The sequence below is a fragment of the Chaetodon trifascialis genome, chromosome 21 (assembly GCF_039877785.1).
Source record: "Chaetodon trifascialis isolate fChaTrf1 chromosome 21, fChaTrf1.hap1, whole genome shotgun sequence".
NCBI classification, from domain to species: domain Eukaryota; kingdom Metazoa; phylum Chordata; class Actinopteri; order Chaetodontiformes; family Chaetodontidae; genus Chaetodon; species Chaetodon trifascialis.
In genome coordinates, this window is record NC_092076.1 from 12,188,484 (window position 1) to 12,210,771 (window position 22,288).

Genomic DNA, 22,288 nt, shown 5'->3' on the forward strand with positions numbered 1-22,288 from the left:
TGCTCTGCCCCCTGCTGTCTCCTTTGGACTGTGCTTTTCAGAGACTTGAAATCCACACTGCAGTGACAATGCACATTCTTGTACTGTCTCCTCCCTACCTCTCCAGCACCTCTCCCTATGCTCACAGACCCTCAAATGTCTGGTCACAGATCACAAGCTTTAAGCCTCATAATGAGGTTGTCTCTCGTGCGTCTCCTCCACTGCTGCACATTTCTAAGTATGTTTCTGCACCACACTCTCCCTCCCTGGCGGTAGCATACATATTATTGCTATTCTTAGGGAACTGTGACTCACAACGCCCACTCTCCGTTATGCTACCTGCTCCATCACTGTACTCCTCCCACTCTCCTATCATCTGGCTCCCATGTGTTGGTTCTGCGCCATCACGCAGTCATATTAGCCCTCGTAAAGTTGCCATTATCTTCCAACCAGGATTTTAAATTTACATGTATTATTTTGTCAGTTTTTCTTGGTTGTGTTAAACTCCTCATAAATGTCTTGTGACTCATTGTGTTACAGTATGAAAGCAGTGCTGCGTGGGGACTCATCCATTTCTAACTGTGTCACATGTTTACATAGAGCATGACAGTTCATAGTGTGACTCTCCACTCTTTGCAAAGTGGGTGGAGTAGGAAAATATTTGTTAAAGCGTGTGTGTCTGTAGTCACTAACTATATTATTCAAATCACAAAACAGCCAGGGGTATTGTCCTATATTTTACAAGTACATAAGGATTAATGTTAATTTTGACAGTTTTTTTCAGATTAAGTCCATATGAGTTTTAGTCATATTTTGTCCTCTTTTAGTCAGTTTTTAGTGGACTAAAACTCTGGACCCTTATCTTAGACAGAGAAAGCCATGAACATTTTTGACTAGTTCTAGTCAATAAAGACATTTATTTATTTTCATTTTATTCTTGCCTCAGTCAAGACCAACAATAAACATTTTAGTAAAACTTCTTGTAAGTTTGAATTCCTCCAAATGATTTTGATTTAGGATATATGCACAGCATTGTTACCTTGTGGGTTTGATGGCACAACAGCATTGTTTGTTTGTTTGTTTTTTATGAATGTGAGAGTATTATCTGTGCTGTTTAGTAAATTTTGTGTTTTTGCTTTTCAACAACAATGTTTAGCTAAATCCACTCTGGCTAATTAAATAGTAGTGTCCTCAGGAATTGCCTTTGTAGTAAAACATAACATTGTTAATCCTCACTAAGAGCAAAAAAGCAAACCTGAATTATCAGGAAAGTCAAATGTGACTGAACCGTACATAGCTTTAAGATACTTTATGTTGCCACCTGGAGGACAAGGCACCAACTGTAGGTTGTTGTTCGCTGCATTAGATCACTGTTTAGAGTGGAGGGTGTTTCATCTGCTGTAGTGTAGTTGTATCTTTGTATCTGTTAGTTGTATTTGCTCATGCAAAAGCTTATCCTGGCAAGTGCAATGGTTTATATTTTGCTGCAGAGAACTTCGTCCCAGTCATGCGTTGATCCACTGTGGGTGCAGGGTTTGTATAATCTGCATTTAGTGTCCTGTGAACAACACTTTGTCTGTTTCCCTCTTCACAGGTGGCAGGAGGCTCTGACTGTGTACCCCCGGACCAATAAGCAGAACCAGAAGAAAAAACGCAAGGTTGATGCACCCACTCACCAGGTAATACACCTGTTAACACACTCCATAGTGAAGTGCTTTTACCTTGCTCACACTGAACAAGGCAAGAGTAGAAAACAACTAAATTCAGATGCGGGTCATGTTTTTGTAAGTGTGATATTTTTGCTATGATAATTTCTTTTTCTATTGTTTATGGATTGGCTCTTGAATACTGTATAACGACACCCTGTGCATAGATGTACAGTGGAGAATAAGGAGAGGATGATGTTACAGCTTTAGTGAGAATACAGATGAACAGTATTTTGAGATTATTAGGTTTAGGCGATTAAATATACATCAAAAATAAAATCCTGCTGCTGGTATAACTGAAGTATTTCCAAATCGCAGATAATGAGCTGTTTTTGGCTCACAGTGAGATTTCACAGTCACCCTTTGAATGTGGATCTGGCTTTATATCACCACTGCTCAAGATAAGGTCAACATTATAAATGGCAATTGTGCCATTGCTACAACAAAGAACAATTTCACATATGTATATATACTGTATATATAACAACTTATGCTATGGAAGTGTGCAGTATGGTGGCTTTTCATTCCTCTCAGACTACATCAGCTGTTTGCCTCTCAGAGAGAGAGATGTTGTTTTTCTTCCAGACACATAATCAACACTTTAATGCTGTTCATGTTTTCACTCTTGTCACGTGATACGTTCGTTTCAATAGACTGCACGTCACATCTAAATGAATTCCTGCGGTCATTGTTAAGTGGTAGCTAAAGAATTACACTGTCGGCAATGATTGAATGGTGTCTTGGGTGCTGTGACTTACAAGTTTACACATTTTGTCAGCTCTTTCTGCAAGTAGTACTTGCGTCATGTTTCATTGTTGTGGAACAGATTTCAAAATATTCCCGTGCAAACAAGCGAGGATAATGATGACAGCTGTCTGCTAAAATAACATTCAGCAGTAACTTTCAGCACTGTGACCATGAACCTCTCGCTTATGAATCTGCTGGTGCACTCTGTTTCACTGTGATGTCCAGGAGCTGCCGTCTCACGTGCCAGCCTTTTGCCCTCAGTCCTGCCTGTTTACTTATTAACCTCATGTGCTTGCTCAAAACTGTTTTTTTCAAAAGAAATCATCACCTCTGGGTCCTGTGAAAGTGTGTGGGTGCAGGAGTGTGCAACAGCTCAAAGGGTTTAATGAGGAATGGGACATTTGTGAAATCCCGTGTTGCCCGAAGCAGAGGCATATTTGTTGTTGGTAATAAATCATCATACCCTCATAGAAAATGTTTTCAGTGATTTCAAACAAAATAATCTCTCTATGTTTTTAACATTACAATGCTGTCAATTGAATTGCCTCCCCACTATGTGGGGAAAAAGAGTCCCCACGTAGCGCTGTTCACGTGCTGACTGTCCACGTTGACCACCCTATAGAGGGGGCCAGACAAACATTGTCTCTTTGGACAGCAATGTGTCTCTGATCTTGAAAGAAATAAAATGATATTAAGAATATTGACACAAAATCTGGTGACCAAACACAACAGTCTTAGATCAAGGTGAACAGGGTCATTCAAGCCAGTCATGTGACATCCATTAGAAACAAAATCCCCATAGGGAATAAAAATGCACTTTTCATGTCAGTGCAGTCATATTTCTCCCTGGTAGGTAGAAATGAAAGAACCGGATTAGGTAAAGCTTTATTACCGTAATAATGATTTCAATGACAAGTTATATAATCATTATAAAATATAGGCATATCATATAATATTGTGCATACCACCCACCATGGGATACTGTTACCCCCCTTCCCTTCCTCCTTTTTGATGCGAGGCCAAATTTGTGGTGAGTGCCCATAAAAAATGTCTGAAGTTCATTGTTTGGTTCCTCTAATGACGATGCCCTGAATCAGACTGTGACCTTTCCGGGCTTACAATAACAGGCTCATTTACAGGCAGCGCTGACACGGTGATGACCTTGACTGCGTCCCATGTGACCTCCGTCATTTATATCTGTCTGTTGCTCTGTTGGCCAACAATACTTTCCTGTGTAGAGGAGTGTACCTTTTAATGGGCTACCAGTGTTTCTGTGTCTATTTACTGTTTCTGTTTCTCATCTCATTTTCAAAATGTGGTGATAAACTACTTTCCATGAATTTAACACAGAATAGTGACACATCGGGGCAGGCACTGTAAATGTGCTGGTCTTAACATAAAAATATGATTGTGTTTTATCTCAGTAAGTAAAAGATGTCTCCTTTAAACAACAGTGTTAGTACATAAACCTGGTTGATGCTGTACAACAGGAATTTGTCTTTTCCCTCGCATGTGTGTCAAATGAGTACCGCTTGAAATAACAGTCAAGTGGTCAAGGCCAAGCCAAACAATTAGGGCTGATAATCAGTGAGGGTGATTATGCTTTCACTGCTTGTCTAATGTCCGTTTCTATCATTTCCTCATGGGCCCTTCAGTTGTTCTGGGGATGACGAGTGGTACAGATTTTCCACCTGAAAGCTCTCCCCTGACATTTACTGAAGTTACTGGAGACTTGTGCTTGTTAGCTGTCGTAAATACTTGTGCAGAGGAACATGTTTACCTTATGGGCAGTGCCCCTAAGGTGAAGCACCTGACCTTCAGTACAGGACAGATTATATGGCAGGCAACACATTTGTATGTCATATTGTAACTGAAAGTATGAAAGGAATTTTCACTTTGGCTTTTTACGTTGGCTCTAAAAGCAACAAAACACTGAACATCTTGTAATGGTGCTTTATTCTATGGATTTGCATGAATTTGGCCTCAATGAGAAGGAAACTAGACATCAAAGTTCAAATAATACAGAAACTATGAAATCATTGAGACAGGTTTTTGGGTTCTACCTGTATTGATTAGAAGCAGCCATACTAACTATTAACATCAAAGGCTTTTTGTGATTGGCAGGGTGGAGTAACTCCAAACCAGTGTTTTTCCACTGAAGACATGAATGGATACCCAGTGAGTTCAGCTTGGCCAAAGCTTTTATCCTGCTTGACCCTCTGGCTTTGAAATCCCAAACATAATAAATTATATTTTAGATAATCCTGATCAATCCGGGTGAAGGGTGGATAAAAAAAATACCTGGTTTTTGCTTCTCTCTCTGATACTGAAGGGGTAATTCCTAGCACAACAGCATGTTTGTGGTGATCAAAGTAGGCTGGCTAAACAGGTGATGTTTGTGGGTCGCTTGGCTTTGGAAATCTTGCTTTCTCTTTGTATGAACTAAAATCATCCTGTGAGACTGCTGATATGTACTGTACGTAGTGACATAAAACTCTGAACCCAATGAGTGCTTAGTTTTGTGTGCTCTTTGTATTCTTTAATTGGATAAGATGATCTGTATTATTTATTCTCGAAATTCTGTTCCAGTATATTCAACCTCTACAGAATCTGTTTTTTTGTTCTTTGTATCCCTCAATAATGCAGGTGTGTTTGTCATGAATGAACGCTTTGTTCTTTGTCAAGCTGTCAATCTCCTTTCCACACATTCTCCTCCTTCCCTCTTCCCAGAATTAGTCATTTCACCAATGATGAAAGCTGTTCTGTTCTTGCTTTGTCACTGTCATTTCTGAGACATGCACATAAAAAGTCAGAAAAAAGCAAATACAAAATGTGAAATGACCAATTATATGAAATCGTGCCACTGAACACCAAGACTACGATCGTTACTTCTCCAAGCGAAAGACATAGGAGATGACAGTGCTGTTCAGAAAGCTCATTTATAACCTGATATGATGGTACAGTTGTATCATGGTTGGTACATTATTGGACACACAAAAAAAGGTATTTCCATTATTTAAGTTTCCACATTTACTATTCCATATTTAATCTCTCTTTAACCTCTGTCCTTCTCATATTCCTTTTTTGTAGTGTCTCTGTGACCTTACCTCCCATTATGTCCTTTCCTCTTCCCATCCACTCCTTCCAACCCAAACCCCCTCCCAGGAGCCTGGTCCTGCCAAGGTGACAGTGACCAGCAGCAGCAGCGGAGGAAGCATCCCTTGTCTGCCCAGCAGCATTGCCAGCGCTGAGCGTGTCCCAATGAGCCGTGCCACTCTGTGGCAGGAAGAGAGCCGCTGGAGTAGGGCCACCATCCCCTGCAGCCGCAGTGCCTCCTGTATCAGCCAGCTGAGCCAGAGCCAACCGGACTCCAGTAACACTACTCAAGACGGTGAGGACTGAGATGGCAGCATGCAAATTCCTCATCATCCTGTGTATATATACTTCAGCTGTTGTTTCACCCTTAGATGAGGACAGTTTGGTCCCCTTTTGAAACAGGATGCTAGTCTTAGCTAAAATAAAGGCATTGCCACATGGCATTGGTAGTAGTAATAGTGATTGACTAGTCTGACAAGTCACTGTTTTGTAGTATACAACAGCTAAATGATATATGTTCACATATCTAACACCATATGCAGGCTGTTTTCAGTGTTTCATATCAGTGGCACTGTGTCATGGTTTCAGATGGCAGCACCATGAGCACTGGACGCAAGGTACGAGTGGAGAGTGGTTACTTTTCCCTGGAGAAGGCCAAGTCGGAGCCCTCTCCACAGTCAGCACAGCATTCTCAGCCACCCCAGCCACCCCAGCACCTGTCCCTGTCCTCTTCAGCATCCTCCTCCTCTTTAGGAGCTCTCAGTCCCAGGTACAACTCTGAGTCAGAACCCCAAATTTCCCCTTATGAACCCTCCCAAGATCCTCTCCCTTCTCCAGGTGCGCTTGTTTCCCCCAGCTACTCCACCATCAGCTCCTCCCAGAGCTCGCTGGACTCTGAACCCAGCGGCACCACGCCCACATGGGAGGGACACAGTGGTGGTGGAGGAAGCACCAGTAGTTTCAGTGGTGGAGGAGGCAGAGTGGGCCGGTCTGGCAGGGACTACGCAACCCTGTCTGATGTGCCACGGGCTCGCAGACTGAGCTACCGGGAAGCATTCCGCTCAGAGAAAAAGCGCCAAGAGCTGAGGGCACGCACACGGAGCCCCGGCAGGGAGGAGGTGGCTCGGCTGTTTGGGCTGGAGCGCAGGTAAGAGGTTATGGATAAGCATCATGCTTGGCATGCTGCAAAATGATTCTTCAGAGACATTTCAAGTTTCGTGCACCTGCTTTCCTGATAGATGGAATAAATGCTGAACACGTGTCACATAGCAGAAACATACATGCAGATTCTCTTGTGATAATAATAGCAGCCATACATGTATGCTAATCAAATAAGCTACTGTTTATTAGCCCTTGGCATAGCCTTAAAACATACAGATAGCATGTCAAGTAATCTATTATGTGAAGCTCATGCATTGCTTAAAGCATTCAGCATTTTAGTTTTTTAGCACCACCCTGTGGCTGCTGTCCTTGAGGCACTCCAACCTACCCTAGCTTACTGATGATTGGCCATTAATGATTTGGGGGGATTTGATTGCATGTGTTACTTTCTTGTCTGTGGATCTCTACCTTTTGCTCTTGCTACTTTGCTAGTTTGTTTTGTTGTTTCGATCTTTTCCAGGGGCTTCTGAACAGAGCTTCTCAGATCTAATGCTCAACCAACCCTTCCACCCCTGTCCCAATGCTGTTCCCTGCTGGTCACCGCTGATTCCTGCTTTCTGTCATTTCATCTCTGCACTGCCTGGGAGCACACACATACACTGTTTCATAAATGTTTGATTTACTATATATACTGTGCACACTGTTGGGTTTACATACAGTTTGGCCTCTCCTCTTTTCTCATGCAGACACACACATACACAATATAAACACACTTTAACAAGTGCAGTGCCTTAAGGTAATGCCGACTTTGTTGCCATTGCTTCTGCAATTTGTTAATCCACCATTCTAGTCATTTCCTTTTCTTCTACAGTCTTGCTCTAAAATCTCTCATCGTATAACACTACTCTTTTTTTCTTTGATGTACCTCTGGATTGTTCTCTTTGGGATGTTTTTTCTGCCTTTTATTGTTGTCTATGACAGGGTCTAATAAGTCAAACTTCCTATACACGTATGTAAATGCTGTGCCGCAATGGCAGCATTGCGTTCTGCACAGGAGATACTGAAACTACTTGTGTCCTTTAGGGACATTGATTTTGGCTCAAGTTTGCTTTCATATCATGCTTTGGTCTTGTTTTTATGCTGATTCTGCCACCATTTGAGAATGATGTGCTGCATCATTATGTTTTTTAAGAACAACAGTTTATTTCAGTACCTCTGATTTTAGCATTTTGCCAAATGAATGAATGAGATATTTAACCCATTGTCAGACAAGACTTTTTGCGTTGAGTGAACTGTATGTGCTGTGTATGAGCACATCTTTGTCAAGAACCGTCTTTTTGTGTTTCTTAGACGTTCTCAAATCATCGGCCGATTCGAGGAGGATCAGCATGTAGAGCGCATGGACACAAGCAGCTCCAACGAGCCCTCTGCTAACACCACGCTAATCCAGAGACAAGGCCGCAGTGAGAGGCGCTATCTGGCTAACAAACATGTACGCTATTTTCTTTGTTAATCCTGAACAACTACGTCTAAAAAAAGGCAAACTATTCAAGAAATCACTCAATGGCATTTGTACTGTATACTTAGAGTGCAATATATTCTGCCTTCTTGAGTAAGGAATTACTTCTAATTTCTCAATTTACTTTGTATTTATAGGAAATGTCACTGGATGCAGGGAAGGACCGTTCAGCCCCTGATGTGTCCAGCTCCACTTTTGCTAATTTAAGAAGAGCCAAGTCACTGGACCGCAGAGTCACCGAGTCCTCAATGACTGTGAGTACTTCTACAGGACAGTACTTCTTAAGTGTACAGCGACATAAAAAGTAGACTACACAATAGGTTCAAGGTCCCGTAAAATAGCTTTATGATTCAAGATTTAGATTGAGGGGAGAAAAGGACGAGATTCCTCTCCGCTTTCCGACCCATTTTTATTAGTGTGTTGTTGTTTTTTTGCCCTCTGCGCCACCTGAATGTCCAAAAAGGTTTTTGTCATTTATTTAACATTCTAACATTTTTTCCCACATTGCATGTAAAATTTAAAAATTTAATGTAATTTAAAAAGTGTGTGTTTTATGGAAGCAAATAGCCAATACACTAATTAACAAATACAAGAATGTTTGTCATTTTTATATTAGGCATAATTTAAGTCCCAGAAGTACTCTAAGCCTATTAGTCATCTAGACTGCTGTAGGGTGTATGCATGATCAGCTGGATGGGCTCATTAATTCAGACATCCATTTGTAACCTGTTAAATGAAACCTGTGAAGTAATAACAAACTTTATTTGCATAGCACCTTTCATAAATTTCTTCAAAACAGCAGACATAATTTAACCTCCATTACTCATGCACCCAAACACCACAGTGACTCTGCATACAGCCACAGATACAATATTACATCAGCCCTTGTTTTCTTAAGTCTTCACAAGTGAGATTAAAGTAGCCCTCAACCTGCTCAAAGTGGCTTTTTTGCATCAACATATCATTATCAAGTAAATGTTGACTGCACAATGTAGTGACTATAGAATAATGACGCCATCAGCATTTAGACTAGTTCCCTATATAAATCAATGGACAGAAAACATTATGATCGCCTCTGCTGCTCAGTTTCTTTCAGTTTTTAAAAACACAAAATCATACCAACCAACCCAGTTCACTTTTCTCAACTCATACCAAAGAACTGCCATCTGCATTCATGTCTCCATTATTAATTGAATGAATGAATGAACACACAGATACAGTGCATCCTGTTATGTTCGTAGTTTCTTGGCTTTAAGGAAAACCGAAAGCCGTCTGGTTGTCTTTGCGACAACGCCGCCAATAGTAACGGCACTTAGAAACACGTGGGGGGGGTTCTGTCCACTTTAAGGTGCATTGGTGTCTCCCTGAGGTCTAAGTCCTGCCAGTCTGACAAACTGATCTGAGGTCTGTACAGAGAGCTGCAGGGGTGATCCAGTCAGTGTGTGGTTGGTCTCTCTGGCCATCTGCAGCTGCCAGAACCCCCACCCACTCAAACACACACGCACACATTCATGTACACGCCAGTGCCGCCACTGCTACTGGTGACTATAAATAACCAGCACAGAAGCAGCCACAGTCGTGTGTATGTCCCTGAGACAGACGGAAAGAAACAGATTGTCAACATATGAAGTGAAGGCAGTTAGCCATCAGAATGACTCTCTGCCAGGCGGTGACACCACACCTGATGAAGCTCAACAAAAACAAGGTATTGCTGAGTGAGCAGAAGCCAGGTTTTGGACGGGTGATTTTCTTTAGAGTCTATAAACAGATTTGAGCTTGGTTTCAGTGTGCAGCAGTTTGTGTTTCACAGGGAAAGTCCAGCTCCCGCCAGTCGGTCTCGTTAGTTGGAGCCACATATCGGCACTTAAACTTCACGAGCTGAGGTAGTGACCTAAATGTAAACAGATGCACCTGAAGGCAGTAGCGTTCAGAGAGATTTCCGTCATATATTTGATCACATCAGTGATGAATACTCAGTTAATAATGATTTCTAGTATTGTGACAAATTAGTACAAAATGCCTCAAGAAACTATAACTTTATTTGTTTTTGCCCTTTTGTCTTCCTCTTTGTCCTTTTTTTTCTTTTCTGCAGTTCATGTTTAATTGAAAGTCACTTAAAAGTGTTGACTGAATTTCCTGTAGTGGATTTTTAGTAAGTTAATGTAGTTGCATCTCACCGTATCCCATCACTGTGATGTCTTAATTGCAGCCTGATCTGCTGAACTTCAAAAAAGGATGGATGACAAAGCTGTATGAAGATGGAATGGTAATTTGCTTTCATTAGCAGCATCAAATGACCATTTGCTTTTCTCCTCGATTGAATAAAATCCTATTACACACATACAAGATATGGTGGAATCTAATTAATGGTGTCTCTGTCCCCGTAGTGGAAGAAACACTGGTTTGTCCTGACAGATCAGAGTTTGAGGTACTACAAGGACTCAATAGCCGAGGAGGTAAAACTTGTCTAAAAAAAAAAAGACATCTTTTGACCATTAATTTGAACGAATATAGAAATAACAAGCTTTTGTTGTTGTTTGCTCTCTTTTGCCTGTTAATGTTTTTCCTTAGGCTTCAGAACTGGATGGTGAGGTTGACCTTTCCACATGTTACGATGTCAAAGAGTTCCCAGTCCAGAGGAATTATGGCTTTCAAATCCTGGTGAGTGTTGATTCTTCATGTCATCAATTGTTCTGTGTCATTTATCACCAGTGAAGATGACACTCATTGTCTACACACTTGAGCTCTGCCGTCTCCTGCCAGTCTATAAACAGCCTCGGACACCATGTGGTGCAACTTTAGGTATCAGGTTTTGCCATTTCTCTTTCTGAAACGATTCTTTGTCTGTCACGACGGATGTCACTTGACTTGTCATCTCTCTGTGAGGCTGACATCATAGTGGTCTAAATCTGCTGCAGCCGTTGCCAGCTGTGCTTGTTTCTCTGAACTTGTGTGCCCCTCGTCCTGCACAGTATGTTTACCTAACCTCTTGCGTTCAAAAGCCCCGTCCTTGTCCACATTTGCTCAATAACACTTGTGTTTTTAGAACATTTTTGTTGATGGTAGATTTACCCTCAACCATAATTGCATAACAGTTGTGTAATTCTGTGGATCCTGCTGCATGACAGAATACTTTCGTCATATAATCCTTTGACCATTAAACATTTTTAGCACTTGTTGCTGGCAAAATACTCCCGGACACATATAGTTGCAATCCAATGCATCTGTTATCCATTTAATGTCGGTGGGGGGTTTATTCCTGCCACATGTAGACTTTTTGCCATACAATTGCTATATGAGGAACACATCACTGCAAGGTCAGTTCTTTTGTTTACATTTGCTCAAAGCAACTCCCCCAGCTATTTTGTGGAGGATGTCAGAAATAGAGAAGTCAGGGGGATCGTTGTCTCTCTGGCTGCGAACAACATGGGTTTGGTGTCGAGAAATTAATAACTCCAGTATTTATTTCTACTCTGTCTGCTCCACGGTCAGACTGGAAGGGATGTTGTTCTGTCATGGCAGCTGAAGCAGTGTAGAGAATCCAAGTTTAAATCCTGATGTATGGAAACTCTCATGAATAACTGTGGTCTTGTAGAAATCACTTGATTTCCACTAGAGGCCACTGTGTATAAGGTTTCAGTTATATTTATTGCACACACAGAGAAGCTGAGTTACAAAGCCACTTAGTGAAGGATGCCTCTGTATATATATCTGCATATGAAAGGAAAATCTCTAGACAAGGGGCAATATTTTTGGTATCAGTAGCCTTATGGTTTCCATTTGTAGTCAGAGTAGTACTGACCAATCACATTTGAGCAGTCTTTGGTTGCATGCAGATAAACAGTCCATGTGGAAAGCAAAAGCAATAATCACAAAGGAGAAACTCCAGCATATCACAGCTAGCAGAGCTGTTTGTAAATTGAACCACACAGTAAAGTTGATTGTATTGGACATTAAACAGAGACATCCTCTGTAACTGTAAAAATTGTGGATATGAGAAATACACACTTTTGTCTTCGGCTCCGTGTCAGTGTGGTGCCTTTGGTGAAACAGCAAGCTTTCAAAACCTGAGCTCAGTGTAATTTAACAACACGGTAAAGCAAAGGAGAAGTGAGGCTGAGGATGTTCTGCCTTATTCACTGCCTATTTTATTTTATTTTCCAACCATCACACTACTAATGAAACAGCAGTGTGAGTGGGGTGTGGCTACATGACAATGGAGAGCTAAAGAAGGATAGAGATTGTAATGTAGTAGATGTTGCATTGCTCCACTTAGAAGTATTTTGCATTTAAGCTGCTTTTACAGTACAGTCATTTTAAGGAAGTTACTGAAGGACATGTAATACAGTAAATGTACATTTTCTACCCACCTCTGGTTACAGTCTGTGTAAGAAGAGGAACAAATTAGTCTGTCCACTGAAACAGGAAAAGCCTTTAATTGTCCAGCCAATTCCACTGCTGCATATCTTCATTTTATTTCAGGCTTGTACCAAACCATGCGCTTAGATGTTTGTGTCAAAGAGGTATTCTTATCGACATGTTGTGTCATCCCTGTCAGTCATTTAAATGAGATGCCTGTCTGCTTTCAGTGTAAAGAGGGAGCATGCACCCTGTCGGCCATGACCTCTGGAATCCGTCGCAACTGGATTCAGGCCATCATGAAGAATGTGCGACCCACTATCGCCCCCGATGTCACCCGGTAATAACCAAAGAGGATTAACACTTGAGCCACTGGCAGATATAACAACTGCTTTTCTCACTTATTTTATCTTAATCCCTCTCTCCTCCTCACCCTCTCTTTCCTTCTTTCTCTTCCTCCCTCAACTTGTACTTTCAACCTGCTTCCAGGAAAAACATCTCTCTGAAACTATCCGTTCTGAAGCCCAGGTTGGAGTGCTTGTGTGTTGAATATCTCCCCCTCCTCGAACAGTGATGTTACTGCTCAGCAATGTTAGCCCTCGCGTGTTTGTCGTCCCACCCTATGTCATGTGATTGTTGAATAATGTCTCCCTGTCAGTTGTATCACTGTAGAGACACACGCTGCAATCACATCAACATACTCGAATAATCGGCCCAACCTGCTGTTGATCAACAGCACAGACTTTTTTTAATGATCATTGTAATATGACTGTCCACTCAGTGACTTTTGGAAATGGTCATAGAACAACAACGAAGTCATAACTGAGGACAGAAAAAGTGAATAGAGAGAAGAGCTGGGATATAAAGGTTTCTGTAACAGTTAACCTGAGGATATTTAACAACCTAAACATTTATTTTTGTGCTCTTAAAAGCTGAGTATTGCCTTTCAGATGGCTCATCATGTGAGATACTGTATACCGAGTCACACTCCTAATGCTGCCAGTGTGTCTCTTTAGGCATCTCTTTCCAAAGGGAGAATGTGTGATATTTTTGGTATTTCTGCACAGACGCCTCGCAGACACCTCTTTCTCATTCTTGATCTCTGTCCCTTCTCATTTTCCCCCTGCTCATACTGCCTGACTCCTCCACACAACGCGATGAAAATAGATTATTCTGTCAGGTCACTTTTTAAAAGATGCTCTGCCCCTTAACACTACAGCTGCCCATCAGTGTGCAGTTTACTGCGAACACATTCTTGACTTTACGATACTACACAAATTGCATTAACATGGCAGCTAAAAAGACATTAGGCTTTCGTCAGACCATGACTGCCAACACTAAAGCTGCTTTCAGTCTAATGCAGTGCACAATATAAGTGTTTTGTTGATGCTTTTTCACTGGTTTCTTTCATGCTTTAAATGCACAGTTAGATGATGCTGCTCTGCCAGAAGTGTATGCATTGTTGTTTGTCCAGCAAAGCTTCATGTAATTGTGTCATAGCTTGAGCTGATAGAAATGTGACAATTCATAAAGTGTTGTTAAAACCATTTTACACATCTTTTTATGTTTTCAGATCCCTCCCCGAGGAGAAGATAAAAACCCAGGTGATGTTGGAGCCGTGTCTACAGACCACCACTGAGCCAAACCCCAGTCCTGAGGCCCCCAAGTCTGATGTCCACAGACAGGCAGCTGGCATCAATGCCACCCCTCCCTCTGAGCCCCGTAAAAGCCGCGTTCGTGAGCGCAGACGAGAGGGTCGCTCCAAGACTTACGATTGGTCCGAGTTCAAAATGGAACAGACACACAAGCCTGTGAAAGAACGAGCGGACACAGTCGACCTCAGCTCATCTTTCTCCACTACTTCCTCTTACTGCTCTCCCTCCTCTTCCCCTTCTTCATTAGCATCCTCTCCTGTCTCTACCTCCTCCCTCCAAACTTCTTCTCTGTCAGGTGCTCACCCACCTCGTATGTCAGAAGAAGCAGAAAAGGAGAATGTTAGGAGGGGTATCCTTCCACATAGCACAACCAGTGCAACCCACATGCCAAATACTGTTACTGTCACCATGACTTCCACACTGAACACTACATCACCGGTACAACCAGCGATACCTAACTGCCAAGAGCAAGGAAAGATGGAAGTAGACCACCCTACAGCCATGCATCCTACTAGTGGAGATAAGAAGGACAACAGAACCTCAGACGTCCAAGAAGAAATAGAGCAGCGATGGCATCAGGTGGAGACAACACCGTTAAGAGAAGAGAAGCAAGTGCCCATCAACACATCTTTAGGAAACTCTGACAGACTGCCTGCACATGAGCTTGCTGCGCTGCTAGAGAAAGAGGTCTGTTTCCTCATTATGGTCATGTATATGTCATATATATATATATAACATATTTATGGTATCAGCATCTTGTGGCATTCATTCATTATTTCTTCTCCCTCTTTCTCTGTTCAGTTGGGACAGAAGCAGAAGGAGCTGGACCGACTACAGAAGCAAAACAATGTCTTAAAAGAGCAGTTGGAAAATGCACTAGGGAGAGAACAAAGTGCCAGAGAGGGCTATGTACTGCAGGTACTACACTCTCCGTCCATCATGCAGGATTAAAATTAGTTCTAAAATTGACACCATGTACAAATAGCAGTGTAGCTTGAATTTTGACAAAAATTGGTATTATGGTCTACAGCATAGTATGCATGTACTGGTGAAACATGTGGTGCAGTAAATGTTATTAACTGTTTAAAAGTACTGTGTGTAGATTGTATTTTTGTTACACAGTCTACTGCCTCATGATAGATGAGATTCATGTGTGGCTACTGTAACTCGTGTACAAGTCTACTAACAGGTGTGGGTGCTTATTTTCTGAAACTGATATGCATGGTTGTGGAGTTCTTAGCATGAGTGTTCACTAACTGTTTTTACGGAGTTTCACATCTCCTGGGATAATTATTGATTTGATCTGGTGTGCATAAGGTAAGAAACTTGATCAAGAAGCCTTGCGCTGTGCTTTTTCTCCCTGTTCATTTGTGCTTGTTTTGTGTGTGCTTTCTGAGCTTGATTTCCGCATGCTTTTTGGTGTTTCCGAATTGCATACTTCCACTAATTGCTTTTATACATTGTGCAGTTTTAAATTCTACAGTGAACCATTATGTCTTTTTGTTGCATCACATCACATTTACATTACAGAAGTTACTTAGTTTGTCTACTTTTTATTTTTAAATCACTATATTAGCCACCCACTTGATTTTTTTTTTTTTTCTTGTTGGTTTGTTTGTTTTTGGGGAGGGTCATGGTTGGTATACAGTTCAGTTTCAATTTCCAAGTCACCTCTGAAAAAGCACAGTGGAAGCTTGTCAAAAGTGAGATTGATATCAGGAATGGAGAAAATTATTTTCCTGGTAACCCCCGAGATGTGGTTCTCCGTATATGGTAAGAGAAGTGAGGTGATGTCATTAATAAAACTGTCTCATCCATCTTTTTCAAGAGTGCAACACCCCCTTCCTCTTCGCCTCACAGAGTGCCATGGCAACGCTTGCACACTCTTAATCAAGATTTGCAGGGCGAGTTGGAGGCCCAAAAACGCAAGCAGGACATTGCTCAACAGCAGATTCGTACACTAAAGAGAAGCTACACAGAAGCCCAGGATGCTGTAGACCGCCACGAGACTGATATTCAGGCTCTGCAGGCTAAACTAGCATCTGCAATGGCTGAAATCTTGGCAAGTGAACAGGCTGTGGCCAGAATGCGAAATGAGCTCAAGCTAGAGCAGGAGCGTTCAAAGGAACAAGAAGAGGAACATGGCCGTAGTGAGACCACCCTACGAGCCCAGCTGAAGGACAGTGAAGACAGACTCCGTGAAGTAGAGGCCAGTCTCTTAGAGCGAAACCAGGCCCTTAGGCACCTGGAGCGCCAGCAAGCTCTGCAAAGAGACCACATGAGAGAGATACAGAGGTTACAGGAGAGGCTGTTAGAGGTGACTGCTCGGTTAAGTGCTACAGAGGAGGGGCAGGCACTGAAGGAAGAGCGCCTGAGAAAGGAACAGCACAGTATGCAAGAGAGTCATGAAAGGGAAAGACAGAATCTGTGTAGAAGATTAGCTGAGGCTGAAACTGCCCACAAAGAGATGGAGAACAGACTGCTGGAGGCTGAGCAGCAGGTGGAGGCCCTGTTAAGGGGGAGGCAGGCCTCAGGAGGGAAGGAATGCAGGGAGGAAATGCAAAAGTTGCAAGAGGAGCTGGCCCACAAGACTGACATGGTTGAGTCACTGAGGGAGAGTGTGCGTAGGCTAGAAGAAGAGAAAGGTCGTCTCACTTGCCGCTGTCAGGAGCTTCTTAACCAGATTGCAGAAGCAGACCGTGAGGTGAATAAGCTCCGCAATCGTCTGGAAACAGAAGAGGCTGATTACAACACCCTGGAACATTCATATGAGAGGGCTACTCAGGAATTTCAGAAAATGAGCCAGTTCCTTAGAGAAAAAGAGGAAGAGATCCGGCAAACTAAGGAGATGTATGAGAGGCTGGTAGAACGCAAGGAAGAAGACCTGAAAGAGGCCCTTGTTAAAATGACTGCACTTGGCAACAGCTTGGAGGAAACGGAACAGAAGTTACAAGCTAAGGAGGAGCTTCTTTGTCAAATGACTCAAAGCCTCTTAGATAAGGTTGAGCCTTGTAGTGCTGAAAAGGATCTGCAAGCCAAGCTTGTGGTTGCAGAGGACCGCATAGCAGAGCTAGAGCAGCATCTCAATGCCCTACAGCTGGACTATGCCGACCTACACATGGAAAGGCAGCAAATCCCAGCACAGAGCAAGAAGGGACGGCTTAAAACATCGGTCTCCTTATCACCAAACACAGACGTCCCACTTACTCAGACGGAGAACTCCCCAGACGACAAGGAGTCTCAAGCTAAGAGACCAAGGATACGTTTTTCCAGTATTCAGTGCCAAAAATACATAAATCTAGAGGCCATGGACACTAGCCATTTGAGCAGTACCTTTGCAGACTCAAGACAAAAAGGTAATCAGGATGTAGATGAAGACATCCATCTAACTGAAGGAAACGTCTCCTCTGATATCACGTTCCCTCACAGTAGTGACCCAGAGAAGTTTATCTCTATCATACATGCTCTAGAGACTAAACTGCTGGCCACTGAGGAAAAGCTAAGAAACCTCACACAGAATCTGGAAGAGCGATCCATCCAAGCAGAACACATACCCAAGATTGATCTAAAGATGACAGATACGAAGCCTCACCCTGACAAAGAGTTAAGTTGTGGAAGTGTGATGCAGAACAGTGCTGCCAATAAGCATTATGCCAAGGCCCTGGTGTATGTGGAAAACAGTCGTGAGAAAGTCAAGATTATTCTCAGTGGCTCTCATGATACCGTCGATTCACAGCTGCACTCACTGTCAGAGATAGAGAACGATTTGTTCAATGCATCACTGTACATGAGACAAGGACAGAAGACACTGGAAGAGCAATCACCAGTTGTCCATCCAAATGAAACCCCAGAGACTCTAGATAAAGATGCATTGCACTTCTTTGCCAAAACTTTGTCTTTTGAGGCAGTCGTGTTGAACAAGATGGCTTTGTTAATACAGACTTCTAAGTCTGACCTCCTACAAGCTCTTGCAGAGATATGGGAAGACATAGAGAAGATTAAAAGGAGTGACAAAGATTGCTTGGCCATAGTTTATGCTGATGTCTTGACCAGGAAGTTGATGTTAGAGAGTGCGTTCTGGAAAGAATTGGAGAAAGCTGAGACAGATGTTGCTAAATCCAAAGAGGGCAGCGTTTCAGCTGATGCAGATGTTGATGCCACCGTTATCTTTAACACCTTCATTAAGGCAGAACTTGCCTACTCTATTCAAAACCTGAAACACTGCTATGAAGAGAAATTCACTATACTGAAAAGGGAGTTGACTGAAGCGCGAAGTAACCTACATAAAAGGGAAATGGCCCTGAAAGCAATTATTGAAGCTTCCAAAAGGCCTGATTTGAAAAATGTAATTAAAGAAGTCAAAAATAACTTTGGGTTCAGTAAACAAAAGTTAGCCGACATCCACCCCCCTGAACTTGCTCCCTACATGGAGCAGATTGAAATGGAAGAGGCTCGAGACTTGGCTGAGGAAATCGTAGACACACACTTGGCTGGAGAAATGCCCTCTTGTGGTGTTGACTCTATTGAATCAATGCAAAATGCACACGTCAACCTGGCTGATGAGCTTCAAAGACAGGCGGCAATCCTTCGCAAGTATGCTCAAGAGATAGAAAGTGGTGGGAACCATCCTGGACTGGCTAAAATGATCCACGCTCTTCTTGGGCACCAGACGTCACACAATTTCACAAGTACCTCTCTTTGCATGCGCGAAGCCCTAATCCAGGCTCAGGTGGCTTATGTGGCATGTAGGTTACGGGCCGTGCATGAACAAGAGTTGGGCTGGTGTAAACAGACAGGCCAGAACATGGGTGCTCTTGTCCAGCAGCATGCCCACAATGTCAGTGCGATCCAAGAGAAATATGAAGCGTCCTTACAGGAGGAGCGCCTTACCTTCTCACAGACAGTGGGCACTCTCCAGAAGGAGAACCAAACACTAAAGAGTGAGATTAGTAAACGTATGAACCAGCTCTCCCAGCAGCAAGAGCAACTGGCCGTCCTGGAGGAGCGTTTCCAGAAGGAGACTGAAGGGCTGAAGCAGAGGCACAAGCAAGAGCTAAGCCGAGCAGAGAAAGGCCGTGCCTCAACAGAGCTGGCCCTCATGGAGACCACAGCTGACAGTCAGCAAAAGCTGGAGGTTCTGCTGGTAGACATGGACACCATGGAGGAGCGGCACGAGAGTCATGTGAGGAAACTGGAGGAGCAGTTTGAACAGAGAATCTGTGAGCTCCAGCAAATCCACAAAGAGGAGCTGGAAAAGTTACATTCCCAGTATGTGGAAAACATTCAACGTGTCCAAGAGTACCAGCAGGACAACAAAGACACTGACGGTTCCCATTCGCCTTCTTGTGATGAGGCCACTACACCAATGGAAGAGGAGGAGCAGGGGAAGGGGGAGAATGCACAGACCATGTCAGAGGTGGACTCCATGGTGGTTCTCAAGGATCGGATCCAGGAGCTGGAGACTCAGATGAACACCATGAGGGACGAACTGGAGAACAAGCACCTAGAAGGAGATGTGGCCAGCCTGAGAGAGAAATACCAGAGAGACTTTGAAAGTCTTAAGGTTTTTGCTCTTTCATTTTACCTTAGTGGAGTCTTTTTTCTTTTTTTTTATTTCGATTCTTTTAGTAAATCAGATTAGTAAATAAATAGTTAAATAGTTCATCCGTCTACTAATATGATCAAAAGATTTGGGGTTGGGAAATGGTGTGATTTGAGATTTGGAGATTTATGAAATTTGAAACGTACATTCAACAGTTTGCTTCAACATCTACTGGATGGATTGACACAAAATGTGGTACAGACATGCATGGCTCCCAGAAAATGAACCCTAATGATTTTAGCGATCCCCTGATCTTATAATGCCACCAAGAAGTTCACATTTATGGCTTTCAATGAAATATCCAATTATACATATATATATATATTTTTTTTTTATTTTCCAATACACCTCTATGATCAAGTGAATCAGACACTATATAGGCAATACCAGGTTGGGACGTCCCTAGTAGTTTTATCTGATGAAGCAAAGCAATCTGCAGGTTGATACCTCTGAAGTACACCTTGACAAAAGTGTGTCTGGCCACATTTGGGCACCATTTCCCACATTCAATAATAGAAGGAAGTCTATTAATCTATTCTATTAATGACAAAAATGCAGCTGCGCTGGATTAGAATTTCACTGTTTAACTCGCTCTCTTACTAACATAGCTGGGCTTTAGAATAGAAAAAGCTTGCATGGCTTCACACATGACACAGCATGCAGTCTAGTGAACCACTGATCCGTAGTCACAAATGATAGCGTTAGTGCTATTTGCAAAATTAAATTTGTGATGAGAGATTGTTGACTTTTTCTTCCCATAGGCCACATGCGAGCGTGGCTTTGCAGCAATGGAAGAAACACACCAGAAGGTAATACAAGACCTCCAGAGGCAGCATCAGAGGGAGATTTCCAAACTTATGGAGGAGCGAGAGAGACTGTTGGCTGAGGAGACTGCTGCCACAATTGCTGGTACAGAAATGAACTGTATTGCCGCTCACAAGTGCTGTACATTAAGCAAGAATGACATACAGTAATTAAGTGTTATCTATTTTTAATGTAGCTATTGAAGCTATGAAGAATGCACACAAGGAGGAAATGGAGAAGACCCATCGCTCGCAACTGAGTGGAATGAACTCTGACATTGATGAACTTCGCTTACAATACGAGTATGTTTTCTGACAAGCACACGAAAGCTATTAAATTTTGTGAATGAGAAGCACTATTTCCTAGAAGACATGACTTTTTCTTAAAACTGAAAGCGCTGTTCAGGTTTGAAATGTGTGCAGACAAAGTTGAGAATGTTTTTGTCACGTCATATTATGTCTTAGGTGGATGATATGAAATTTCAGCTGATATTGTGATGATCTGACTGTAGGGAGGAGCTGCAGTCCATCCAGAGAGAACTGGAGGTGCTGTCAGAGCAGTACTCTCAGAAATGTCTGGAGAACGCTCACCTGGCCCAGGCGCTGGAGGCCGAGAGGCAGGCCCTCAGGCAGTGTCAGAGAGAGAACCAGGAGCTTAACGCTCACAACCAGGTTTGGATGCACACACATGCACACGTGCACAGGAAAGCATTTCTGGCCGCAGGTTAAGACATAACTTTATTTCGTCCAACAGGAATTAAATAACCGACTGACCGCAGAGATCACTCGGATGCGCTCCTGTTTCAGTGGTGAAACAGCACTGTCACCACTAACCCAGGGCAAAGATGTGTACGAACTGGAGGTACTATATCTGTAAACACACACACACACACACACACACACACACACTAAGGACTTGCTCTTTAATCTATGAGTGTCTCTCTCCATCTTGTAGGTGTTGCTGCGAATTAAGGAGTCAGAGATCCAGTATCTTAAACAGGAAATCCACTCTTTGAAGGACGAACTGCAGTCTGCTTTAAGGGTAAGCTAAACCAATCTTACTGTATTCCAGACAGTTTAATGAAGGTATGTACCTGCATTTCTTCATGTCTTTCTAGTAAAATTTAAGAAACTTAGAGGCTGTATCATTAATTCCATTTCAACAGGACAAGAAATATGCCACAGACAAGTATAAGGACATCTATACAGAGCTCAGCATTGTGAAAGCAAAGGCTGACTGCGACATCAGCAAGCTGAAGGAGAAGCTGCTCATTGCCACAGAGGCTTTAGGCGAGAGGACTGTGGATGGAACAGTCACATCTGGATACGGTAAATCGAAAATGGACATTTAACCAATGTTATTTAACCCTGATTGAAATAATCCGAGTTACGCTTGTGATCCTGTCGTGTTTCTTGGAGTTTGTGATAATGATGACATACCTTCATTGTGTTTTTAGATATCATGAAATCAAAAAGTAATCCAGATTTCATGAAAAAGCAGTCGAGGCAGTCAAGAGGTTTAAGGTCAAAGGTGAGTGTCTTTCATTTTTATGTTATAATTGTACGCTCTAAAGCTACCATTCCAGTTTGCTGCGTGATGTCATGTGATGTTCAAGCCTTTGTCGTGCAGACTTTATCACTGTTAACTGTTCAGCCGCCACACACTGTGAATATGTGTTCCACAGCTGGACGGCTGGGACGTTTTTTACTCTTGTCCTGTA

The 22,288-nt window shown here is 42.5% G+C and overlaps 1 protein-coding gene across 11 annotated transcripts in view; it reads left to right on the top strand.

The window, feature by feature from the left end:
• LOC139350195 (protein outspread) overlaps nt 1–22,288 on the top strand; it is a 47,534-nt gene that overhangs the window by 22,849 nt on the left and 2,397 nt on the right. For 2 of the 11 annotated variants that reach the window (XR_011603490.1, XM_070991406.1), the window contains exons 5-24: nt 1,574–1,658; nt 5,523–5,823; nt 6,117–6,675; nt 7,980–8,121; nt 8,286–8,402; nt 10,358–10,414; nt 10,536–10,604; nt 10,720–10,809; nt 12,738–12,847; nt 12,997–13,035; nt 14,081–14,849; nt 14,964–15,080; nt 15,991–19,725; nt 20,526–20,673; nt 20,765–20,870; nt 21,080–21,239; nt 21,322–21,429; nt 21,523–21,609; nt 21,734–21,896; nt 22,025–22,098. Coding sequence is in view for 9 of the 11 variants with exons in the window: in XM_070991406.1 (XP_070847507.1) it covers nt 1,574–1,658; nt 5,523–5,823; nt 6,117–6,675; nt 7,980–8,121; nt 8,286–8,402; nt 10,358–10,414; nt 10,536–10,604; nt 10,720–10,809; nt 12,738–12,847; nt 12,997–13,035; nt 14,081–14,849; nt 14,964–15,080; nt 15,991–19,725; nt 20,526–20,673; nt 20,765–20,870; nt 21,080–21,239; nt 21,322–21,429; nt 21,523–21,609; nt 21,734–21,896; nt 22,025–22,098 (7,036 nt within the window). In the remaining 2 variants the exon portion in view is untranslated. Of the gene's footprint in view, nt 1–1,573; nt 1,659–4,556; nt 4,611–5,522; nt 5,824–6,116; nt 6,676–7,979; nt 8,122–8,285; nt 8,403–10,357; nt 10,415–10,535; nt 10,605–10,719; nt 10,810–12,737; nt 12,848–12,996; nt 13,036–14,080; nt 14,850–14,963; nt 15,081–15,990; nt 19,726–20,525; nt 20,674–20,764; nt 20,871–21,079; nt 21,240–21,321; nt 21,430–21,522; nt 21,610–21,733; nt 21,897–22,024; nt 22,099–22,252; nt 22,286–22,288 lie in introns of all 11 variants that reach the window. The other 9 variants (XR_011603491.1, XM_070991413.1, XM_070991405.1 and 6 more) reach the window with 8 other exon arrangements.